Source organism: Nycticebus coucang, chromosome 15 (assembly GCF_027406575.1).
Source record: "Nycticebus coucang isolate mNycCou1 chromosome 15, mNycCou1.pri, whole genome shotgun sequence".
Classification (NCBI taxonomy): Eukaryota; Metazoa; Chordata; class Mammalia; order Primates; family Lorisidae; genus Nycticebus; species Nycticebus coucang.
This window is the reverse complement of record NC_069794.1, coordinates 97,152,739-97,173,062: the sequence shown is the minus strand read 5'-3', so window position 1 is coordinate 97,173,062 and position 20,324 is coordinate 97,152,739. Positions and strand designations below refer to the sequence as shown.

Sequence of the window (20,324 nt, the reverse complement as noted above, 5' to 3'; positions counted from 1 at the left end):
ACTCTCGAAAAGTGCTATTCATTTTATTATTCAGAAATACTGACCAAGTGCAGTGACAACGCCTAGGAAGACTCCCAGCCACTTGGGGAGGCTGAGGCAGGAAGGTCACTTCAGGCCAGGTGTTCAAGCCAACCTGACCAGGAGTAAGACTCCCTCCCTATAAAAAATAGAACTAGCCAGTCATGGTGGTGGGCAGCTGTGGTCCCAGCTGCTCAGGAGGCGGAGGGGGAGGATCACTTGAGCCCAGAAGCTGGTAGTGGCAGTGAGCTATGATTGTGCCTCTGCACTCCAGTCTGGGTGATGGAATGAGACCCTTTAAAAAGAAAGAAATAGGGTCGGGCGCGGTACCTCACGCCTATAATCCTAGCACTCTGTCAGGCCAAGGCAAGTGGATTGCCTGAGCTCACAGGTTGGGGACCAGCCTGAGCCAGAGTGAGACCCCACCTCTAAAAATAGCCGGGTGTTGTAGCAGGTGCCTGTAGTGGCAGCTACTTGGGAGGCTGAGAGAAGAGAATTGCTTGAGCTCAAGAGTTTGAGAGTGCCACAGCACTCTACCAAGGGTGACAAAGTGAGACTCTTGTCTCAAAAAAAAGAAAGAAATGAAATCTTTGGGAAAAGTTTCTAAGAGTGAAATGGAAAATATATCATCCCCTAGTTAGTAAAATGTCACTCATGTCTGTATGTTCAGATATAAATTTTACTGAGGTCTTGTGTGTGCAAAGTGTTGGTTTGCCTCCCGAGAATTCGAGTGGGCAGGTGATGTGTCCCTGGTCCCCAGTAGGTGCTGCAGGGGGCTGCGTGGGAGTGGGGACTGAGCCCGGACACCCTGACCGTCCCGCCTGAGGCTGTTAGGTCAGTGACTACAGAGGAGCCGGATATGGACAAGTCCACACTCAGAGACAAGATGGGCAGCTTCCTGGTTCAGAGCCCGCCTGTTCTGCCTGGCTGTGTCAGTCAGATCACTGCTTGTCTAAAGAGCCCTAAGCTCAGGTCTCAACTGCTTAAACATATGGTCTTGTTTCCCTTGTTATTTTCCTTTTTCATCCATGTAATTTTCTGATCGGAAAACATACTCCTCTAATAACGCTCTTTCCTGGCATGCCCCACTAATCTCGAGACATGCAGCTTGCTCCTGCCTCTCTGACTGGCCGGGCCCAGCCTCGTCTTGCCCGGAGAGGCTAACGTGTGCTCATTTCTTTCCTCCCGTGTCCACCCAGAGTCTGAAGGAAGGCCTGACCGTGCAGGAGCGGCTGAAGCTGTTTGAATCCAGGGACTTGAAGAAGGACTAGCTGTGCCCTGTTCGACTTGAACACGCACCTTTCCCGGCTTGCGCAGCACAGCTCTACCGCTGCTTTTTGTCTGTACCTTTGTTTGTATTATTATTATTGTGATTATCGTCATCTTTGACTGTGGGTCTGGATGCATGAGAGACTAGTTATGGGTTGCTCACACCACTCCCTGCCGCGCTGATTTAGACTTACTATAGTCATCAAAGCTTTTTTCCCCCATGGTTTTCTGAAATTAGTCCAGCAGTGGGGGCTGGGCAGGGCCATCCCTCCAGGGGGCATCTGTGTGAGAGCCCTTCCTTGCTGTCACCCGTGCTCACTGTCAGTATTAAGGCTCCGCAGCCTGTTGATAAGCTAGCCTGTCTCCCGAGTGCTGGTGTGGAAGCAGGTCCGCAGCCAGCATGCCGCAGGGCAGACGTAAAAGTCTTTTGGACGTCTAGCTCGGCCTGGATCACAGCACTGACTACCTGACTCGATGGCCTAGCGCTAGAGGGGACATGCACTGCCTTCTGAGGACTGCGTTTGTACTTGTCCCACTGATGCAGCTTAGAATCACAACCCAGATAATCGTGGCAAACTTTTCACAACCTGGAAAATGTTGAAAGCAGTCATTCCTATTTTTGTTTGTTTTTTTATTAAATCTTGCACAAAATCCCCAGCCCCTCTCATTCCTTCCTTCCTCTGCTTGCCCCTTTGTTGGTCTTTTCACAACTACTGAAATGGTGGCCTGCAGCCTGGGGTTCAGACTGACTGTAAGAAAGGTGAATTTCCCTCAGGGAATCACTCAGAAGAGGAAAAGTTGGTGGGGGGCGGGGGGGGTGTTTGTTTGTTTAAACAGTTTATTTACCTTTTTGGAAAGAAACTGTCATGTCGCTCTGGACGAGGCAGATAAGAAAGTGCAGAGGGCGCCGGACCCAGTGAGAGTCCCGTGGGCATGTGGGCAGGACCCAGTGAGAGTCCCGTGGGCATGTGGGCAGGACCCAGTGAGAGTCCCGTGGTATGTGGGCAGGGTTCTGCACTTGCTTAATTAGCCTGAGCTCTGAAAGTTCTCTTACAGCATTTACCTTCCAGAGAGCCCAGTTAAAGTAAATCTATATTAACAATTTTGCTTTTTCTAATAACTTGAGCAAAGATCTTTTTAACTCCGCAAGATGTTCTGTAGCACGTCCTGAAAAATCTCTTAAATTGGAGTTCCTCAAGGAGTAGAGACAGACCCGGCCTGGGGGACCAGGTCTGCTTGTAGGAGGGCGTCATCAGCCTGTGATATTGGGGATGCCTCTGCTCCCCTGGTCTGCTGGTTTGTTGCCAGGGATTTGTATTAAGGCCTCAGTGGGTTTGATGGTTCTTGTGGGTACATTGCTTTGGGGTTAAAAATCTAGAAATCTTGGTTCAGTTTCTGGATTAAGTTAATGAACAAGGTCATCTAGGAAAGTCTGGCATTGCCCTATGGGCAGCAGGGAGGGCTTAAGCCCTGGATCTGTGTGTTTGAGACTCACACCCAGGTACTCACTTCTGTCTGGAACAAATGCAGGGCTGTTTGCTGGCATCAAGACTCCCCTTCCCACAAGTGTTGCAAGGGCTCAGCCCACACCTTCCCTTCTTTGCTACTTACTACTCTTCCATGTTTTTAACAGCAAGAAAAAAGTAGGTTTGTTTACAAATCTTATGTGAGCCAGGCACGGTGGCACGTGCTGTGGTCCCAGCAACCCCAGAGGTTGTAGCATGCTGTGCTTGTGACACCCCAACCTGTTTACACTGGCAGCACTTTGAGAAGCGGCCCTTCCAGTGTCATGCTCTGAATGAGAACGTGCAGGAGTACTGGGGATGCTGTGGTCCCTACCAGCCTCCATTCTCTCTCAAAGACCCTGCTCCACTGCAGGCAGGTCCTTGACATGAGGCAGGATCTAACCGGAGGGAAGCATGGCTGCCCTGGGCCCCAGGCACTTGTTCTCTTGTCCCTCTCTGAAGACCCCCCACCTCACTGCCTGGCCCACCCAGGCAGTTTTCTCTATGACCATCGCTGCTGCCCCTGGGGACCCTCTGGCCCTGCAGCAGCTCCTCCTGCCTCTGAGGGGTTGTGCCTTCAGCCCTTGCAGTGCTTTGGATAAAAGCAAGTTTGCCTATGGGTCAAAAGAGCCTTTTATTCATTTTTCTTCATCACTTACCCCTTGAGGCTGGACCTCAAGAATCCTGGGAAGTGAAAAAGTTGAGCTATAGTGTTTGGGGCTGGAGCAGAGCCCTGAAAAGACAGGCGAGCTGGCATCTGTGTCCTCCTAGCACCATAGGCCTCTGCAGAAAGTCCCACATTCAGCCTGGAGACAGAAGGATTTGGTCTCCCGGGGCTGGTCATGGGTGTTGCCAGGAGTAGGTGCTGAGCCAGTAGAGAAAAGGGGACACTGGAGTTCCTCTTTGGCTGCAGCTTCCCAACCCGCCCCACACACACACACACATTGTCCTTGCACTGATGAGGAGAGTGTCACCGTGACGCTTCACCTAGGTCAGTCCCGCCCTTTAGCTGGAGTGCACCAGGCAGAAAGGACAGTGAAGAAGTTATTCATGTGCCCGATGAGTCCCAGGAGCACAGAATGTTGCCCCCCCTGGCAGCACTGGCATAGGTGTTACTGCTGACCCAGGTGGTCTCCTCCACCAGGCAGGTCCTTGGTGTGTCCCTCCCACTGCTCCCTGCAGGCGTGTAGATCCCCTGGGAAGGAGGGAAGCGCGTGAATTCCAGAGAACAGAGAACAAACGCAGAGGTGGAGGGGACTGGTGTCTGCTGCTGGAGGGCATGCCTGCGGGCAGCTGTGGGCAGCAGGCTATCAGGACTGGGCACTGCCAGGCCGCAGGGAGCCTGCCCCGCTGCCCTGGTGAAGAGGCAGCTATGTGGACAGGCTTCCCAGTTTCAAATGTGTTCCTACAGTTAACCTCACTTATAACCTGCAAGTCAGCTGTGCCCGACATACTAATGGGAACACTGATTTGACTTCTTCTGGTGGCTTTGTGAGCACATAACAAACGACATTACGTGTGTCCAGACACCTGTGGTCATTGCTGGTCATGTTACTTCATGCACATGAGTGGCGCCCAGTCCCCCAGTGCTGCCTGCAGACTCCCATGCAGGTGCAGGGCATGGGGGTGAGGAGGGTCACAGACTTATCGCTGTGGAAACTGAAAGCTGTGCTAAACGTGTCAGAAGGAGGCCAAACGTCTAGGGGTGACGGGAGGAGCCGTGTCCTGAAGGTTAGGGTTTACTAAGCAAGAACTGAAGTTAGAGAGGCTCTCCTTTTGAATCCAGCAAGTGCAAAGGCAGGAAGAACCAAGAACAGACCCTGACGGTCTGCGTGGGTGATGCGGGGTATTGTCAAGAGTCTGCATCAGCAGTGAGATGGGGGCATTTGCTGCCTGAGCACACCCCCCTCACCGCAGGCCAGCCTAGGAAGAGAGAAGGGAATCGCACCACTGTGACCCTCAGAATGAGCCTGAAGGGGTCTGACCCATAGGGGAGCAAAGCCTTTTTATGGGATGTATTTTACTTCATTCATTTCACTGTGGGGTAGATGGACCTCTGACTTGCAGCCACACAGACATGTGCTCAGAGTTGGGCGTGCTCCTCTTCCCCACCGACACCTGGCTGTCTGCAGGCGGGCACAGACAGCAGAGCGTGGCTGCCCAGTGTGCAGGGCCCTGGGGGCTGGTCGCAACACCTCACCCACACAAGCAGGCAGCCACTGCGGGCCCCCTCTGGGCTGACCCGTGCTGCGTGGCCTGTGGCCTGGCTCTGCCGTCCTGCTCCTCTGTGTGACCTACGGCTGTGTTAATGTCTGGCTGCACACTGGCTTTCTCCCAGCCACTCACTGGCTGATTTGTCCAAGTTTTATTGCAGTTATCTTTCAGAGTGAAAAGAATGTAACCTAGCAACATTTATTTTTCATGAAAATAAGAGTTTGGTTATTATTGTCCTAAAAAGCTTGGAATTTAAGACTTTGTAACATAATTTTTTTTAAAAGCTAACAAAACCTATGACCCCTTATGACCAAGAAAGGGGGAAAGAAAGTATTTTCAAAATTTTATAAAGAATGGAAATGTATGATACTATTCTTCAAAGGAATTTAATGTTAAAATTTTATTTTTTTTGTTTGAGATAGAGTCTCACTCTCAACTCTGGTAGAGTGCCATGGCGTCATAGCTCATAGCAACCTCAAACTCCTAGGCTCAAGTGATCCTCTTGCCTCAGACTCCCAAATAGCTAGGACTACAGGTGTGTGGCACAACGCCCAACTAGTTTTAATAGAGACGGGGTCTTGCTTTTGCTCAGGCTGGTCTTGAACCCGTGAGCTCAGGCAATCCACCCGCCTTGGCCTTCCAGAGTGCTAGGATTATGGGTGTGAGCCACTGCACCTGGCCTCAATGTTGAAATTTCAAAGAAATGTTTGGCAATTTAATGAGAAACTTCCCCTTCCCTGGAAACTTTATTCATTCATAACATCTCACACCCTAGATGTCCTGAATAGTTGAGTCAATACAGCCTTTGTATAAGGAATCTGCCTTTAAACCAACCTTCACCTGTTGCCCAGATGTCCATTTTGGAACACTGAGAGATGACACATGTCAGAAGGGACTTTGTTCCCCCTTCCTACTGACAGGATGGACCCTGTGTTTTCTCTATTTGTCTGAGATGAGTGAACAAATTTCAGTGTCTTGGCAAAACTGCCTTGACTCTTACTGAAAAGCATTGGGAAGACGGCTACTGGGAAATTACTTATTCAAAAGGTTCTAAAGTTAAGGTGTTTGTACACTGTTTCCCACCTCTGCTCTTAAAGGAAGAGTTCCTGGACTGCTCCGCTTGGCATCTGTTTTCTCGAGGATGAACATGAGGCTGCTGCCGGTGTCCACACAGCCAGGCCCGAAGCTGACCACAGGCAGCACACCCCTTTTTTCCTCGGGCTTGTCTGTGTCATCAAGTCCTTAAAGGCGTAAGCTCAGATGTTAGACTTCTAATCCTGTGCGAGGGGTCTTCTTAGGTCAGAAGGTCAGGCCACCCTCCGTGGGAGGTGCCACACGTGGTGCTCATGCACGGTCTCGTGTGCTTTACACACAGTTTTCAGCATGGTCACACTTTCCACAGATGAGAACAGAGAGAGTCAGCCTTGGGTAAGGCCTGGTGAATTTCAGTTTTCTGAAATCTGTCTGCCATGGAAAAAACCCTGCTCATGGCTCTTAACAGTTTCAAGGAAGAGTACATCTCCCTTCTCTGAAGTCCTTCAGCTCTGAGTATGGGAGTTAATAGCTCAACACCAGGCCATCCCCGTGTGGGACAGGCCCCTGTGGGCGTCTCAGGGCGGTGTCCTCTGGAGGTTCAGGCACAGCCCCTGAGTGCTGCTGCTGCAGGCTCAGCGTCACTTGCAATGTTTCTGTATTTAAAAGCAACTGTGTTTATTTTCTTTAAAATAACGTGTATATTATTGAGAGCAAGCAGTGTAAATATTACTGAGAAGTTACTGCAGGGATTTTTTGTGACAGTTTGTATGGGTTTTTAAGAAAATCTTCTATACATTTCCTTTTTTATGATGGAGAGAACTGCACCATTGAACCCCACCTGTACTACAAGGAATGTTTTTAATGACTGTTCTTTTTAAAAGCTTTGGACGTTCAGCAGATGGCTTTTAAAAATGTATACAATTTCTAAAATAACGATAACCCTACATCCATAAATTATTTTGAATTAGAAGAATTCTGCATTACCTGTTCTTGGTAGAGCCAATCAGAAAAATAAAGAAAAATGGTAGCTGCATCTTGACCAGACTATTTCACACATAATTTAAGTCTTGTAGAGATTTGGCTTGAGGCCCTGCTGGTCGCTGCCAACATTCCTGACCACTCGCTGTGCAAAGCCACTGAACTGTCTGGCTTCCTGGCTGTCTGGTTACACTGTGTAATTTCTATGGTGGCCACAAAACTTATCATGCATCTTATTTTACAATAAGGAGTCATAGAATCCAGTAGTGTTCTGTGTGCACAGGCACAGGTGAGCCCCCTCTGCAGCCTCGGTGAGGGGGCATCCCCAGGACATAGCTGGAGTCACCTAAGGAAAGGACATTCCAGAAAAGCAATCTTCAGACACAGACCACCTGCAGCCGGCTGCACCAACACACCCCGCCCCTTCTGCAGTGAAAAGGTCTTGTCACATAGGATAGGTTGTGAAGAATACTTAGATCACTGTTTGTTAGGTTTATATCACAGCTTCAATTAAAATGGATTTTAAAGGCTTTTAGGATTTACCATTAGTATTAACAGCTTATCTACTGACTTATTTTAGGATTCAATACCAGTGAAGTGATAAGAATTAATTCATGTTGTTTTCCTAAGGTAATATTTATAAAAAGCAAAGCATCCATGTAGCTTCTTAACAGTTATCATTCTTAATGATTTTTCTCACCATTCTTCAGGGTGAATGTCTCAATCCGACGACCAGAGACAAAACACAGTATGCCACACTACAAGGGCACAAATACATGAACAAAGTAGAAACGTGGGTGATTTTCCTCAACTGTGACAAGTTTGGAAATGATTCATAGAATCACTTCTGTCACAGCTAAGGATCTCAGCAGTCAAGTGGTAAATGCTCAGAGAACAAGCTTGTATACATTTAACTGGTGTTTAATTTTACTGTTCTAATACTAAATGATAATGCTCGCCACACTAAAAATTATGTGCAGAAGAAAACAAGCCCAAATGAGCAAGGCAGGTTGTTGAGCACAGCTTCCCCGGGAGCTGGCATAGGCCTCGTAGGTCTCGGGACTGAGGGGCAGACCCCTGGGTGGGTCAGCTTCTGTCAGACCAGTGTCCTGAAGAGAAGGCCTTGCTAGTTGAGCTGCTCACGCTTGCTTTTTTTTTTTTTAACAATTCAAAACTATGGCTTAGTTTGAGGCTTTTTAAGTGTGTGATTAACTGTTTATAACAATTGAAGTGTTACTTTGTCAAAATATTTATTCCTTTGTGTGACATGCTAGATTCCCTTGGGTGTAGCTGATCATTTTTATTTTGTAAATACTACCTAACTTTACATAAACTATATCATAATAAACTATTTTTGCATCACCTTTGTATGCTGTGTAAGGAGATTTTGTTTCAGGGAAAGGCATTTGCAAAATACACATTTGGGTAAAACGTCAAAACCGGGTAGGAACCTAGAGATCTATGATGTATCTTTTTAAATTTCTATTTATAATCTGCTTTTTGCCTGTTTGTAAAAGTTTCAGATTAGTTTTCAGCATTTTAAAATTAGGGTAGTTAGCATGGTTTGGTGGGCCCGCTCCTGTAGTGCTGGCTGTTCAGGAGATAAGGCGGGAGGACCACTTGAGCTGAGGAGTTTAGGGCCAGCCTTGTCTCAAAAATAAATAAAATTAGGGCGGCACTTGTGACTCAGGGCGCTGGCCCCATATGCTGGAGGTGGCACGTTCAGGCCCAGCCCCAGCCAAAAACTGCAAAAAAATAAATAATTAATTAAAAATAAATAAATAAAATTAGGAGAGCTCACATAAATATTCAGGTTTTACATGTTCATAATACAAACCATAATAAGAATTTTTTTTTTTTTTTTTTTTTTTTTTGAGACAGAGTCTCAGTATGTTGTCCTGGGTAGAGTGCCATGGTGTCACAGCAACCTCAAATTTGGGGGCTCAAGCAATTCTCTTGCCTCAGCCTCCTGAGTAGCTGGGACTATAGGCACCTGCCTCAGTGCCCAGCTAGTTTTTAGAGATGGGGTCTCACTCTTGCTCAGGTTGGTCTTGAACTCCTGAGCTCAAGCAATCCACCCACCTCAGCCTCCCAGAGTGCTGAGATTACAGGCGTGAGCCACCGTCCCTGGCCTGTAGGAAATATTTTTTATCCAGGACACTGCCTCAGTTAATGGAAATGTTCAGGGGCATAATGGGACAATAAAATACTGGTGATGGTGGCGCCCTCACCAATCACGGTACTATAACTCACCATACCTGTCTCTAATAAAAGAAACATTTTACCTTTGTTTAGAATAGAAAATGCATTTTACACCAAGACCCAATACACACACCAACAACCCCAAATTTAACAAAACAATGCACTCTTACTACGAAACACTGGTATTTCTGCTGTGCTTCATTTTTTAAAATTCTGGTTGTGACCTACAAGTTTAAAATAAGAAAGTAGGGGTCACGATATTGTACAGCTTTAGAACGAAATGTGTCAAAATGACTGGGAATCAAAACGTAGAGAAAAAAATTCTAACTTTTCTGATTAAAAAATAACTTGAGGAAATTACAAAACTTAGCCAAAGAAAAGGTACAGATATAAGGTACATATTTTCAGTATGCTATTCCATTTGTTTAAGGATTTTTAAAATAATTTGTCTATTGAAAAATTATAGTTACATGTATACTACAAAGTTTGTGGATACTGGCCTAATACGTATACACACACATGCATACATGTATGTATTTACTGGGGGTGTCAGATGTGGACACTTCTTTTTTTGCAGTTTTGGCCAGGGCTGGGTTCAAACCCGCCACCCGTGGTATACGGGGCTGGTGCCCTACTCCTTGAGCCACAGGCGCCACCCAAATGTGGACACATTTTAAGAGATGTTATCTGTGTATTTTCAAAGTTGAATTAGGGTAGCAATGTGTAGTATAATGTTTGCTCCAATGATGGTATTAGTCACAAGAAAGCTCACATACTGTGGTGAGCAGCAGGGCTCTCTGGGGAGAGGTGGAAGTCGCATGCACAGCCATACAAGTGGATACTGGCCAGCGCTGCTCAGGTGGTAGTTCGTTGTAATCAGAAGCATCTGGACACTGATGGTGAGCTGATTTGTAATTGCAGAAGTCAAAGTGGCTTGTATTCATCTTTTGTCATCAGTATTTATTATTACAATTTTAATAAAGTTTTTTCCTTTCTTAAAATGCGAATACATTTTTTGGCACTTTCTGCATATATATATTATTTTTAAGAAATGGGGAGTCTCACTATGTTGTCCAGGCTGTGTTCAAACTCCAGGACTCAATTCCCTCTCAGCTTCGCTAGTAGCTGGGGCTAAAGGGATACACCATGATTCCTGGCTTAATTTATGTAAGTGTACTTTAAAAAAATAAATTGGCATTAGAAAATCCAAAGCCCTTTTAAGATAAAAAACACTGAACCAGGGATAGAACTTCCAGTGTGATATAAACCACATATGTTAAAAGAGCAATAGCTTTCTCCTTAAGACAAGCAGCAAGACAAAGGTGTCTGCTCTCACTGCTTCTGTTCAACATTTTACTGAGTCTAGCCAGAGAAATTAGGCAAAGAAAAGGAAAAGGCATCCCAGTTAGAAAAGGAAGAAGTAAGACTGTTTGCAAATGAAATGATCTTGGATATAGGCAATCCTAAAGATTCCACAAAAAAATGTTAGAACTAAGGAATTTAGCAAGTTTGTAGCGTAAAAGATCAATTGTATTTCTATATAATAGTTGTGAACAATCTGAAATTGAAATTAAGCAATTCTATTTACAATAACACCACAAAATAAATCTTTTAAACAAGTGGCTTGAGGCATTTGAGACCAGCCTAAGCAACATAGCAAGACCCCATGTCTACAAAAAATACAAAAATTAACTGGGCATGGTGGTGCATGCTGTAGTCCCAACTACACAGGAGGCTGAGGCAAGGAAGATAGCTTGAGCCAGGGAATTTGAGATTATGGTAACCTGTGATGATGTCACTGCACACTGCACTCTAGGCCAGGCAACGGAGTGAGACCCTGTCTCAAAGAAAGAAAAGAAAAAAAAAAAAACTGCTTGTTCACTGAAAGCTACAAACGTTCAAAGCTGTTAAACAAATGGGAAGATATCCTACGTTCATGGCTTGGAAGATAATATTGTTAAGACGACAATATCCCCAGTTTGATCTATAGATTCAGCACAATCCCTATTCAAAAGTTGATCTGCTTTTCCTAAAAGTCATATGGAAACATAAGGGACCCATAACATCTAAAACAATGTGGTTTCATAATTTACTCCCAAGCTTCTATGATCAAGACAGTGTGCTGCTGGCATAGGACAGACGTGTAAGTCAGTGGAGTCAACGGGAGACCATTGAGAGACAGGGAAAAAAGGGTCCTGAGATTTAAGGTCAATTGATTTTCAACAAAGGTGCCAATACCTACAGTCATCTTTTCAACAAATGGTGCTGGGACAACTAGATACACAGATACAAAAGAATGAAGTTGGACCCCTTACCTTCCACCATACACAAAAGCTAACCCTGGATCATAGACCTAGGTGTAAGTGACCTTAGGTTTGGCAGTTCTTTCTTAGCTATGACATCAAAGCACAGGCAACAACAATAAAAACAGATCAACTATATAAAAACGTAAAAGTTACATGCTACAAATACTAAGAGATTACTCAAGGGCCAGGCATAGTGGCTCACACTTGTAATCCTAGCACTCTAGGAGGCTGAGGTGGGTGAATTGCTTAAGCTTAGAAGTTCAAGGCCAGCCTGAGCAAGAGTGAGGCCTCATCTCTAAAAATAGCCAGACACTTTGGTGAAATAGCCGGGCATTGTGGCGGGCGCCTGTAGTCCCAGCTACTCAGGAGGCTGAGGCAAGAGGATCTCTGGAGCCCAAGAGTTTGAGGTTGCTATGAGCTGTGAGTGAGACTCTCTTAAAAAAAAAAAAAATTACTCAGATGGGAAACTTTTTTTTTGAGACAGAGCCTCAAGCTGTCACCCTGGGTAGAGTGCCATGGCATCACAGCTCACAACAGCCTCAAACTCCTGGGCTCAAGCGATTCTCCTGCCTCAGCCTCCCAAGCAGCTGGGACTACAGGCACTTGCCACAATGCCCGGCTATTTTTTGGTTGCAGCTGTCATTGTTGTTTGACAGGCCCGGGCTGGATTTGAACCTGCCAGGTCAGGTGTATGTGGCTGGCGCCTTAGCCACTTGAGCCTCAGGCGCCAAATCGGAAACATTTTTAAATATTTCTGTTAAAGAACTTGTATCCAGAATATATAAAGATTAAAACTTAACAATATACTGGCAACCCCCAAAATGGACAAAGGGTTTGAATAGTCATTTCTCCAAAGAAGATGCACTAATGGTAATCAGCACATAGAAAGTCAGCATCTGTTCAGCATGAAAATGCTAGTCAGAGCTACAGAGAGCCCACATCCAAAGTCAGACAGTAAATATTGGTGGGGAAGGAACCCTCATCCACTGCTGGTGGGAATGTAGACTGACACGGCCACTTTGGAAAATAGCCTGGCAGTTTCTCAAATGGTTAAACAGCGAGTCGCATGACCAGCAGCCCCACTCCTGCTTGAAGACATGTCTGCAGCATGTACACAAATGTTCACAGAAACTTTATCTGTAATATCCCAAAGGAGGAAACAACCCAAGTGTTTTTAGCTAATGAGCGGGTAACAAAACTTGAGTCTCCATACAAGGAACATTATTCAGCCATACAGAAAAAGTACTGTCCATTCTATAGCAGAGTTTTCCCTTAATAACATTGTGCTGAGTGAATGAGGCAGACACAAAAGGCCCATGTCATAATGCGCGATTCTGTTGATGTGCAGTGCCCCTAACAGGCACATCTATGCGACAGTAGCTAGTGGCTGCTAGGAGCTGGCAAGTGGGAGGAGGCACTAGAGTGACTGCTGTTAAAACAGACTTTATTTGGGGGGTGATGATCATACAGCTCCATTAATGCACTAATTCCACACTTTTGAAGTGAGTTTTATTATGCAAATCTTGATAAAGTGTTAGTTTTAAAAATAATGGGTTGCTTTCAAAACCAATAGGACAGACACACTGTTTTACAACACGGCTCTTCATACACCGGGAGGGCAGTGAGCAGTGTGTGCTGTTACAATTTTTTAAATCACATGTGTTGGAAGGATTTAAAATGAAGTATTTTAAACTTAATTTTGATAACGTCTAATGCATATAGCAGGTTTCTTCCTAAGCTGTGTCACTGCCCCATAATTAAAATGACAACATCAAACCCAAACCACTGACCTGGAAGTGAGAGCCCATCCTGGGCAGAGGGGGCAATGCGAGGGGAGAGCTCCTAGACACTGTCTTGTAAAGCAGCTGTCAAGCCTACCTGGGGGAATTTATTACTTCTGTTAGTTTCTCTAGGGGGAAGACAACAGAATCTGTAGGTGAAAGAGAGACTTGAGCTGACATAGACACTGCACAGTCCCCTCCTTGGGCCTCCTCCTTCCAGGCTGTCACTGCCTGGGTGTGGCCCATGGACCCTCTCAGCCAGCTGGAGCTGAGGGCTTGGCTCCTGTTGTCAACTCAATTCTGGGAGCTCCTGAGTGGAATGGAAACTGCCTCCACTTCTGAGGGAGCTTTGAGGATTGTACTCCCTTGGGAGACATTTTATTTTTACAGCAAGTTCTTTTTAGAAGTTTACTAGTATGTGGAACTCTTTATGAGATTCAATTTCCTTCTGCTCCTAAGATGATGAAAATAATAAAGTATTGAATACATAAAATAATTTCACTTTTCTTAAAACATTCCTGTGTAGATAGTATGTGGCCCCATGTTCCTCTTTGATGGGTTATCTTGACCCAGAGTTTCTAAACAGCTGTGTATTTATATCAGCCCCCCTCCCTCAACAAAAAGTTGTTTTCAGTCAAGAGTAGCCACTGTCTGACTCAGTGAGAAAAAGCAAAGACAAACATTATTCACAACACAGAGTAAAAACCTATTTATTTGAATGTATCTGAAGTCCAGGACTACGTGACTTCACCGTTCAGGGACACTATCTAACGTCTCCAATTTTCTTTTCTGAGGGAGCTGGAGTTGACAGCCCCAGATGAAAAAAACGTAAGTTTAACGTAAAACTGTTCCTGGTGATTTCCAGTCTGTATATAATACACTACAGATTCAATTAAATTTTTTAAATTAACTCCCAAGTTACTTGCCTAACACTGTAAGTCAAAGGTATAACTTAAAAGCACCAAGTGCTATCCAAATGGCACTGTCAGCATGAGTTGAGAAGGTGAGACCCATACACGCATTCCACAGACTTCATGACACAAAAAAACGTGAGAAAATGGTAAAATCGGGCGGTGCCTGTCCCATATGCTGGAGCAGGTTCAAACCCAGCCCTGGCCAAAAAAACGTTAAAAAAAAAAAAAGGTAAAATCATAGCTTCCAATGTCATTCAAGCTAACTATATAAAATATACATTATAAAAGCTTCTGCTAATCGTGTATTTGAATAAATACACGATTAGCAGAATACTAATACTTTCTAGTGAATACTTTCTGACATTTAGATATGCCAAAAGAAATAAAAAGCACTAAGAAATACAAAAAAAAACCTGCTTAAAAAAATGTAATTTGGAGCATTCCACAAATGCATCAGACATCTCATCTTTATGCTCTCAGACACCTGTGAGCATAAACTCTGTGTTGAGAATGGACACACAGGAAGCCACCGCAGCCTGACGCTGCCCCCCGGGCCCGCCTTATCCCTCTCCATTGATGAGTGACTCAGGATTGATTACACTGAGCAAAAAATGTCAGTTCCCCAAGTCCATGGGTGTGAAAGGCAAGATTATTTCTAAAACACAATAAAATTACCTTGAACATGAGAATCAGAAATTAAAGACACAACATGGAGGAAACAGAAGCCTCTGGCTACATGCAGCCCGCAGTGGTGCTTGACCACATGTAGATAGGTCAGCCGCTCAGGATGGGTACTGTCATGTATCTTTACAGAGTAATTATGCAAGGAGACCCTTCAGTGCACAGGCTGCCTGTGCTGGTCACTACTTCCTAAGTCCCCTTTCCTCTCCTCTTTGGTGACAGTGAGGGACCCAAGAGGGTCTTTAAGACAGGGAGGCTGGCCCAAAGTGGGAGGAAAAGGAAGAATTTTCAGGGAGATGCTAAAAGGGCCAAGTTGGACAAAGTTGGCTAAAGCATAAGAGAATTTTCTAAAATTAAAAAAATAAATAAAAAGGAATCAGATGTTTAACTCCGAAAGAGGCACTCTGCCTTTTCTGTGCTACAGTAAAAACCTTCAATTGTAATCCAAGCTGCAGGCAAAGCTCCTGGAAGTGTACCTGTGATAAGCTTTGGCTGAATTTATTTTTGGTGGACAGAGAAAAATACAGGCTAGGTCCAAAATAGTAGACCTGCTATAAGAAAAATTTTCCTTTCCTTTTTAACCCCAAACATTCTTCAGTTCAATTTAGCATTCTAACCAATGAGAATTTAGTTCAAATGATTTGTTCCAATGACGTGTCAGGCATGAGTCACAGCAGCCTGCAGGGCCTCTTGTGGAGCAGGTTTGGTTTTGACTGGAAGCACCACAAGTCCTGTGACAGGGTCACCTCTGCCCTCTAGCTCTGAGGATTATAAGTTCAGTGACTTCTCTTCTTCTGAGGGAAAAAGGTATACTTTGTAGGATTAAATTCCTCCCAAATGCGTTCAAATTCTTCCAGAAAAAGCCTGACATACTCCTCGTCCTCCATGATCAGAACATTTTCTCTGTTGTTCTGAATGGCCTGTGTGGTCCAGTTGAGCGAACCAGTGATGAGCACCTTCTTGTCCACGATGGCAAACTTATGATGCATGTAGCCCAGGTCCTGGTCGTGCCGAACCTGGATACCTGCGGAAAAGGCAGAGGGTCCTCTCAGTCCAGCACACCAGTCCTGGCTGCAGGCTGCTCCTACAGCTGCTAATTCTGCTCTTTGTTCCCAGTCTGGTGGGAAGGGCTTCCACACGGGGCAGCAGCTGGGCTCCTAGGAGGGATTCTGAGAACAGAGGAGAGCCAGGGCATATGCCGCCAGGCAAATGGGAAGCTCTAAGGTGGGACAGCAGCAAGATCGTGGGTCACCTGCTCCTCAGCCCCTAGCAGATTCTGTCTCTTAATAATACTTGATTTCCTCTGGGGAGCAACCCATCCATCAGCCCTAGGGTCTGGGTAAGAGCCACATGGTCATCAGCCCTGTCAGAGGTGACCAGAGCAAACAAAGTGCATGGGCTCACCCTGCCTTTATGCTCTTACTGCTCAGGGAGCTGGGCCCTGCCTGCCTGTTGGCATGGACTCATAGCAGTCCCAGGATTGTGGTGGCTTTTCTGGCTGGTGAGGCAGGAAGGTCCCTAGCTCATTAGTCCTGCTTCTTTCACCAAAGAACCAGTGATGGCCACCTGCCCTGTCACTCCATAATTTTCAAATCCTCCTCCCTCCCCCCGCAGGCCCTGCTGCCTTTGTTCCCGCTGTCCCACCCCACAGAATGACCTCTGTCTTCCTCATTTCCTGCTCAGAGAAGTGGACTGTTACTACCTAACAAATGCAAACATCGTAACCCAATTCTTTATATCTCCAAATTAACCTGAAATTAAAAAAAAAAAAAAACCGTTAGAAACACAGGGCTTAAGAGCATAAAATATGCTTTGTTGGAAGAGAGATGCCAGATTTATGAAATAAAAATACAGCATGTCCAAATCAAATTGTGATTTCAGACAATAATTACTGAAGGTAAGGTACGTCCACGGGGTACTAGGGATATATGCTAACATTACTTGGTGGTTTTTCCTGTGAAGTCCATGTTTACTGGGAAAGTGGTGACTCCCCTAATACAAGACACCCCTCACACCCTGCAGCCAGTCCACCAACAAATCTGTCAGCTCTACCTTCCAAATACATCTAAAATCTGACCACTCTGGATCACCTCTGTGGTTTCCCACATGCCACCCCCCAACCCCATAGCTGCTTTCCACTTCTAGCCACATAGGACTCTGTGCTGCTGGAGAGGAAGTCCATTCCTGCAGGGCATCCCTACTGTTCTGGCCACTCAGATGCCTCTCCCTGCCCACTCTCATGGGCAAGGTCTCCATCCTGGGCAGCTATCTTCACCCAACCACTTCCTCCTCCACCCTGGTCCCCCGTCCTGCTTTACTAAGTCTACCCGAACCTTCTTAGTGCCCTAAATCAAATATCTACGATTCGGTCAAGCTTCCTCGCTGGACCCGGCCTAGAGCACTAGGTGTTGCGCGTCCAGCGGTGACCCCACACAGACGGCAAGAGCCACCAGGCGGCGCGACCAAGGCGGGGGAGGGGGGCTGAGACAAGGTGTCCTCAGGCGGGAGGCGGATCTGAGTTATCCATACTTCCTGTCCCAGTCTGTCCCCACGGAAGTCTGTCCTCCCCATCTTGTGCCCCAGCCCTGCAGTCTCCAGGTCACCAGAGCGTTGTCTCTGGGGCCTACCTCGGAGTGGCACGCAGAGTTTTTAACTAAACCGTCGTTACCTCGGACTGCGACGGTCACAAAAACCCTGCCCGCCGCGGCTGCCCAGGCATACGCTGTCCCCAACGTCGCCATCAGAATGGAAGGGAAGAAGGGGGCTTTGCCAGGACAGGCCACGCGCTCTTGGGGATCCCCCCACCTTCTCCTCGCTGGGAACAGGAGCTGAGACGCGGGCAGGAGGCCGCTCTCGGAGGATCGCCGGCCTCGCGAGGCCGTCCCCAGCCCGCTGGCCCGGCCGCGCCCAGCCCACCTGCGCCCTGCCCACCTACCCGCCTTGCGCAGCAGGCCGATCTGCGAGCCGTTAAGCGCCATGTAGTCACAGTCGGTGATGGCCCGCACGCGCACCCCGCGCTGGTGCAACAGCTGCACGGCGCGGCCCAGCTGCGGGCTGGAGAAGGCGAAGAGGCAGAGCTCGAGGCTGGCGCGGGCTGCCAGCAGGGCGCGCAGCAGGCGGCTCAGCGAGCTCTCGCCGTGGGGCAGGCTACAGGGGCAGCCCGTGTGGGGGCCGGCCGGCGCGCCAGGGGCCTGCAGCAGCGCCTCGGTGCAGGTCACTTGCGACGGGAAGAAGAGCACCTCGCGCCGCGGCCGCCGCCGCCCGGCCCGCAGCCGGCGTAGCACCCAGGGCAGCGCCTCCAGGGCCAGGGCGAGGCCCACGGCCACCGCAGCCGTGGCAGACCAGCCCAACGGCCGCATGGCGTCGCTCAGGCCGCTGCTGAGTGCCCGCCCACCACGCCTGCGCCTGCGCCTCGCCGCCCAACGGCCGCGTGCCCGAAGCTCCGCCCCCTACCACCGCCCATAGGCCACGTGCCCCACACGCCCCGCCCCCTGCCGCCGTCCCGCCCATAGGCCACGTGCCCCACACGCCCCGCCCCCTGCTGCCGTCCCGTCCATAGGCCACGTGCCCCGCGCCGCGCTGCGTGCTTGCTACCCAGCCTTAAACCCTCAACTTTGTTCGCCCGCTGGGCCCACTCACAGGCCTAACTGGTCCCCCGCCAGCCGCCAGCTCAGAAACTGCTTGTGCCCCAGGGGCCGGAAACAACCCGGCTCGGCTGGGGTCACGCCTTGGCTGTCCTCGTGGGGGAGCCGCTATGTTGCAGTACCTGCCAATTGAAACCAATAGACTCTCACCAAAGATTATGGGGAAGGGATTTTATTTTAGCTGGTGGAACCAGAGTAGATTAGAATCCAGAATGACCGAGCTCCCGGATCTGCTATGTCCCTGTCCTTTCACTGGACTCACAAGTAGACAAATTACCATATTACCTCTCACTGGAGGTGTCAAATCACGTGCAGGGTTTACAGAAGGGAAGCGAGCAGCCAGGGTTAGTTTCAAGGACCTAGGAAGCTAAGTTTGACAAATGCTTAAGAGCTGGGTTACCGTGGGAAGGACCTTGAAGGTTTGGGCTTCTCTGAGAAGTCTTCCCTTTTTCGTTTGTTTAGATTTTACTTTTCCCTTGGTATCCTTCCTCAGTAGGCAGGGCTGGGGAAGAATCTGGAAACGCACAGGTCAAGGAACGAGCACGACCCGGGGCAGGATTGGAACCCTGAGTGCCGGAAGCGCCGAACCCAGTGTTTCCTTCCGCTCCTGAGCGATCTTGGCTTCTGGGAAGGAGCGGAGACGAATCAGTGTCAGGAGCAGACCCTGAGCCGCTTGGTCGGGGAGAAGCAGAGTCTCAGCGCCATGTGGTGCTTTGACTGGGTCCCGGAACAGACCGAAGGCCGCAGGGGGAAAATCGGTGAAGTCCAAGTAAAACCTGGGGCTTAATTAATCCCTAGGAATGTACCAATGTCAGTTTCTTACGCTTGGCAGACGTGTGACCGTAAGATGCTAACAAGGGAAACTGGGATACGTGGGAACCCTGTTCTGTCCTTGAAGCTTTTCTGTAAATGTAAAATTATTCCAAATTAAAAGTTCATTGAAATTTTACATATGAACTTTCCATATGATCCAGCCATTGCACTCTCAAGAAAAATGAAAGCATATGTCACACAGACATGTGTGCAGAAATGTTTGTAGCAGCTGGGTAATAAACCAAACCTAGAAAACAACACAAATGTCCCTCCACAGGTGAGCAGGTAAGCTTCTGCAGATCTGTACAACGCAATGCTGTTCAGCCATAAAAAGGAATACAGTGCTGAGATGCACTACAGCATAGATTCTAGTCATGCCTAGTGCAGACAGCTGGACGGAAAGAGCACATAGGGTATGATTCCATTTTTATGAAATTCTAGAGAATGCAAACTACAGTGACAGTAAACCAGTGGCTGCCTAGAGCGGACAAAAAGGGGACACGAAGTGAAGTGATGGGTGTGTTTACTAGCTTGGCTGTGGTGATGGTTTCATGGGTACACACACGTGTCCAGTTGTATGGATTGAATATGTATCATTTATTGTATATCAATACTTCAGTAAAACGAAGTACAAAGAAATAGAGCTCTTGAGTTTCAATCTGGCTTCCCTCCTCCCTAGTGGTCTAGGACAAGTTGATTCCCCTCTTTAAGCTTTGCTTTTTCATCTGAAATGATAAATGAGAGAAAGCACTTCCAGTTACAGCCACATAAAGAAGTAGTCAATGACCCTCTGCAAAATAAATAAATAAATAAAACTCGAAAAAATGGTCAAAACAACCGCTTCAGGGCACGTAAATCTGAAGACAGACATTAGGGCGGCACCTGTGGCTCAAAGGAGTAAGGCGCCGGTCCCATATGCTGGAGGTTCAAACCCAGCCCTGGCCAAAAACCACAAAAATAAATA

At 47.3% G+C, this 20,324-nt stretch overlaps 2 protein-coding genes and 1 pseudogene across 11 annotated transcripts in view; 2 read left to right on the top strand and 1 right to left on the bottom strand.

Moving 5' to 3' along the window:
- Nucleotides 1-8,387, top strand: part of MPRIP (myosin phosphatase Rho interacting protein) — a 150,843-nt gene extending 142,456 nt beyond the window's left edge. For 7 of the 10 annotated variants that reach the window (XM_053563227.1, XM_053563220.1, XM_053563222.1 and 4 more), the window contains one exon: nucleotides 1,218-8,387. In XM_053563227.1, coding sequence (XP_053419202.1) covers nucleotides 1,218-1,289 — 72 coding nt within the window. In that variant the 3' untranslated portion in view covers nucleotides 1,290-8,387. The remainder of the gene's footprint in view (nucleotides 1-1,217) is intronic. The other 3 variants (XM_053563221.1, XM_053563224.1, XR_008374563.1) reach the window with 2 other exon arrangements.
- Nucleotides 8,388-17,393: 9,006 nt separating this feature from the next.
- PLD6 (phospholipase D family member 6) lies at nucleotides 17,394-19,234 on the bottom strand. The gene has a single exon (XM_053563716.1). It carries the CDS (start codon nucleotides 18,260-18,262, stop codon nucleotides 17,423-17,425), a length of 840 nt encoding a protein of 279 aa, XP_053419691.1. The 5' UTR covers nucleotides 18,263-19,234; the 3' UTR covers nucleotides 17,394-17,422.
- The window catches only part of LOC128566525 (geranylgeranyl transferase type-2 subunit beta-like), a 31,116-nt pseudogene continuing 29,052 nt past the window's right edge, over nucleotides 18,261-20,324 (top strand).